The sequence below is a fragment of the Limulus polyphemus genome, unplaced genomic scaffold, assembly GCF_000517525.1.
Source record: "Limulus polyphemus unplaced genomic scaffold, Limulus_polyphemus-2.1.2 Scaffold6105, whole genome shotgun sequence".
Lineage (NCBI taxonomy): Eukaryota > Metazoa > Arthropoda > Merostomata > Xiphosura > Limulidae > Limulus > Limulus polyphemus.
The window spans coordinates 1510-5914 of record NW_013671715.1 but is presented as its reverse complement, the minus strand read 5'-3'; the positions used below and the strand labels follow the sequence as shown (position 1 = coordinate 5914).

General features: G+C 34.4%; 1 protein-coding gene across 1 annotated transcript in view; it reads right to left on the bottom strand.

Annotated features, from left to right (window-relative positions):
* Window positions 1-3867, bottom strand: part of LOC106473353 (G1/S-specific cyclin-D2-like) — a gene marked incomplete at its 5' end in the record, with an annotated part of 32666 nt that extends 28799 nt beyond the window's left edge. The window contains one exon of the mRNA XM_013934034.2: window positions 3652-3867. Within this exon, the coding sequence (XP_013789488.1) occupies window positions 3652-3867 (216 nt within the window). The remainder of the gene's footprint in view (window positions 1-3651) is intronic.
* Window positions 3868-4405: the final 538 nt, after the last annotated feature.

Sequence of the window (4405 nt, the reverse complement as noted above, 5' to 3'; positions counted from 1 at the left end):
GTTTATCAAAGTAGTGTGTTTATCAAAGTAGTTAAGTTTAAAGTGACTGTGGAAATTAAGTGTATTACAAAGTTGTAACGAGAAAGAATAAACTAGTTTTAATTATGAAAGGACTTGTATCGCTGAAGTTTTTCGGAAAGAATTTCTAAGGGAAATTAACAAAGAAGCAGATACGCAACAATATTAACAATATATGAAAACCATTGTGAAATAATTCCCCCCATACGTTTGGTCTACGTTTCCAAAGTCCCTAACAATTTTTGAAAATCCAACTGAAATAATCCGAGTACCATTCTTCAGCAAGTAAAACAATTCAACTGTTTAAGCCTCTCTTTTCACAGTCCTCTGTATTCTGTTCATAAGATCTAAGTCTTTCTAAAATAAGGAAACCGAAACGTAACATAGAATTACATATAATACAGTCTAATCAAGTTATTGTAAAGAGTTATATAATGAACTAATATTTTTTTTTTTATAACCGTTATAGGAATATGCCTGTTACCTAACACAACACGCTGGCATGTACTGTTAGGATGTACCTACGGCCTAGGACAGTCAACAGGGAAAGCAGTAAAGAAGAAAATAAACAAGAATATCAGAAAAGAGGGGAAATGACATTATCAGTAAGTGGGGATAATATGTTAACCAGTGGGTGAGAGCCGATTGATAATGAAGTGGGCTAGTAAATGATAGAAGCAACAGCGAGAAGATGACAAAAAGAGGCGATCACAGTGAATCCTGAATAACTATAAAACCCAAGACAAGGAGCTAACAAAAAAATTAACAAGGGACTAGAACACTATTATGCTAGCGGAAGCTTAAGGCAGAGAGCACGAACTACGAGTTGATAGAGAAAACGCCGAAAAATTCATTATCACTCGACGGAACAAGAGGAGACTGTTAGTCTGCGGTGACGTCAGCAAAAGTTGGACTCGTGCGTGATTTTTTGAAGGGATACTGGTGTACATGACGCGTGTTCTGAAACATATGAACACAGGCTTTTCATGACCTTGAACGTCTGACTTTATACTAAATGTCACTGAGGCCCACAAAAGGTTTTCTTTGTTTTTCGACCTCGAATCTCTCAAATATGTTCTTTTATCAATAAATATGAATAATCATTAGACTAAAGAATTTAAGAGATTAATTCTAAACAGTAATTCTACCTGTACATTAACCAATACTTGCGTCAGAGAGTAGAAAGTTGAAATGGGGAAAACACGGAGGATATATTTTTCTATTTCAATAATATTTTACTTAACAGGCGTAAGCTTTGTTTTACATAATAAGACTCACATAAAGATGACGTCCTTCAAAGTGCTAAATCTCACAAGGCTTAAAAAATTACACTTTGTCAGGTTACTTTGGCCGAAGTTTATCTATTTTCAGCCAGATGCACATAACGAGAAGCATATACATGAAACATAACAAGATTACACTATTTTTGTGTGGAGTTATAATATTCGTCGAACAATAACGATTCTTATCTCACTTATCATAAAATATTTCTGCCTACGACATAAATCGTTTCTCCACAGCATGATATCAATATCTTGGTGAAAAACATGTCTTATTGGTATGTGGAGTAAGATCTTTACCCAAAAAACGGCTACTTGAGTTGTCTCTGTGTTAGTATTTGTTTTGCACTACAATTTAACTATCTTTGAGTTGGAGGCTCACTTTTTGGAAGCTTAGTTAGTGTTCAGTATAATCTCTAGGTCATATTCACAAGGTGAGGGATAAGTTTCCAATGTAATTCTTTTTTTCCACGATTTCTCATTAACGATGTTCGAAAACATGAAACAGAAAGAGAGAGAGCTAGGAGAGCTAGGTCACATTAAATTTAGAAGGTGTTTACATGTGTACATTTGGGAAAGGGGAACAAGAAAGTCTAAATCTGAGTTGTTTGCAACTGACTGCTTCGACAGTCACGGAACAACTAAACCACTGATATCAAACACCTAGAAATTTTAAGCAGGCAAGATTTTAATAAAAAAAATCATAAATATGTTTATCGGGTGATGCCTTTAAGATAACTATCTTGTACAGCTTTATTTGAATAACAACCACTAACAACTATGCACTGTTTTCAGTCAGCCTTCTTCGAGAATATAGTCTCAAACAAAGCACGTTTGTGTCCTACTAACAACGTAGAGTAATGAGAATCTTAATGTACGCCCACATTCACTTCAAATTTTGTCGCTACAAGATCAAGTTCTCATGGTCAACTTATTCACACTTTAATATCAATATTCATGTTACAATCCAGAAAGCTTATTTATGGAACACGATGAGCCGAATAAGCGAAAAAAATTAACGGTCGTGCTTACAAAGAAATGAGATTCAACAAGGGGAAACAGTGGATGACAAAGGAAGTGCTCTATCAACCCTTTATCAATTGAGTTCTTGGTCTTGTCGTTCTTACTAAGAACTTTCACTGGCAAATATTGTTGGAGGGTCCAGCCAGATCACAATCACTATCTTATTAAACAATGCAGATTCTCATTCAAGCAGAAAAAAAGAACTCAATGACAAAAGAATCTCCTCGGTGAAACTTGAAAAAAGAAGCATGTAGTTTAAGCAGAACACATAATATAATAATACTCAGTTTTTGTCTGTCCTGAAAATGAGAGCCTACCTTACTATCTAAATGCGCATGCACGCGCGCACTTCATTTCAATGGATGTAAAGAAAAGGCGGATATAAATATACTTTAGTAAACATTTTGTACAACATAAGCTTATCAAAGTTTTTAAAAAGGTCTAACGTTAGGTCATAGAATAGCATAAGCTTATTTATTGATAATATTAAGTATTGTAAAGTCTAGCCCTAACTAAACTAAAAACATACACAAGTTACAGTGTTGAATTATCTCTGTCGGATATTGGCCGTACTTAATAAAGGCTGAACTAATGTTAGGCCTAAAACATGTGGATTTCTGTGTCTGCGATTGGATTTTTTTTTTTTTTTTTGCATTATCCTAGGAATCCCTTATTTCAAGAAGTGCTGTTACAATAGAGATATAATTTGACCACAAATGTTTTAGGTGTTTCTTCCAATACATATAAAATAATTACTCTGCTAATTTACGGCGGAAGTTTCGTGTAATACATATTCTAAGGTTGTTGACGCTTATTTACCATAAGTTCCGTGTTGTTTGAAAAACATGAGGGGTAGTTAGACTTAAGACAAATATATATTCAGTTTCATATACAAAAATGCAAATATGATATGGACGTTTGGATTTTATTTTCAACTATATTTTTGCATTTGGTATGTACAGAAAAAAGTTACACATGACCCTTTTCTTTGTTTCAAATGTACAACAACTTTAAAATTCCAAATTAATTATCTGGAAGTTTACATATCAAACGGATACAACTTATCATATCGAGACGTTATTATCATAGTTGCAAGCAGAGCTGGCGGTACTTTAATAACTGGGGCCCTAGGTAGAAAGTAAGGTTGTGTCCCTACTCACACGATAGCTCTCAATATTTGGCATTCTAGGCAGCTGCCTACTTGGCCTACCCTTAACGCCGGGGCTAGTTGCACTGACTGATTTATTATGCTAAGAGATACTTCCACATAGATCGCAACCTTTGATTTAAAACTTAGTACAGAAGAAACGATCTCTCACCCACTACTAACCAGAAGCTCTTCCAAAGTGACCGAGTTGTCTGTGTAGGCACAGAGTTTTTCTGCTGAGATGGCTCTTGTTTGCCGTACTTTCGACGCCAGAAACAGACAAACAGCACCGACGAGTTGTAGCTGACTTTTTCGAATTTTTACAACAGAAAGAAACCTGTCCAAGCAGTTAACGGCCAACGGAAAAACGTCTTGTTGGCATTTTTCGTTTTCACAAACCTGAAACGAAACAGGTTACCATAATTATATTAATATAAAATTAATGGCAGTAACCAACGTTTGTATTTCAAAAAACGCTAAGAAAGCGGTATAACTTCACATTTATAGATAGTTTATGAAAAGATCTACAAAAAATGGATTTTGGAAAACAGTGTAATATAATGTGTCTGCTTTATGAAATGCCTCTCCGGACAGTATACATTTAAGGCACACTATCTTTAACTATACGACTTTTTTTAAATAACTAACATTTGTGGCACACTATTTTAAACAATTTGGCTTTTTAAGTAAGCCTAACGTAAGGAATTTAAATTGCATATCATTATCATACAGACAATTTAAGATTATTGGAACAATCACAACTAAAATAGCATGAATATGGCGACAAAAAACAAAAAAAAATATATGACTTTCGCGTTTTAAAATGTCACAAGAACATTTCAGTAACGCATAATGGTTGATTACACGATACTAATATGCATAAGGCTGCGAGAAATAGTTTGAAGAAACACACAAAGAGAGCAATGTTTAATATTTG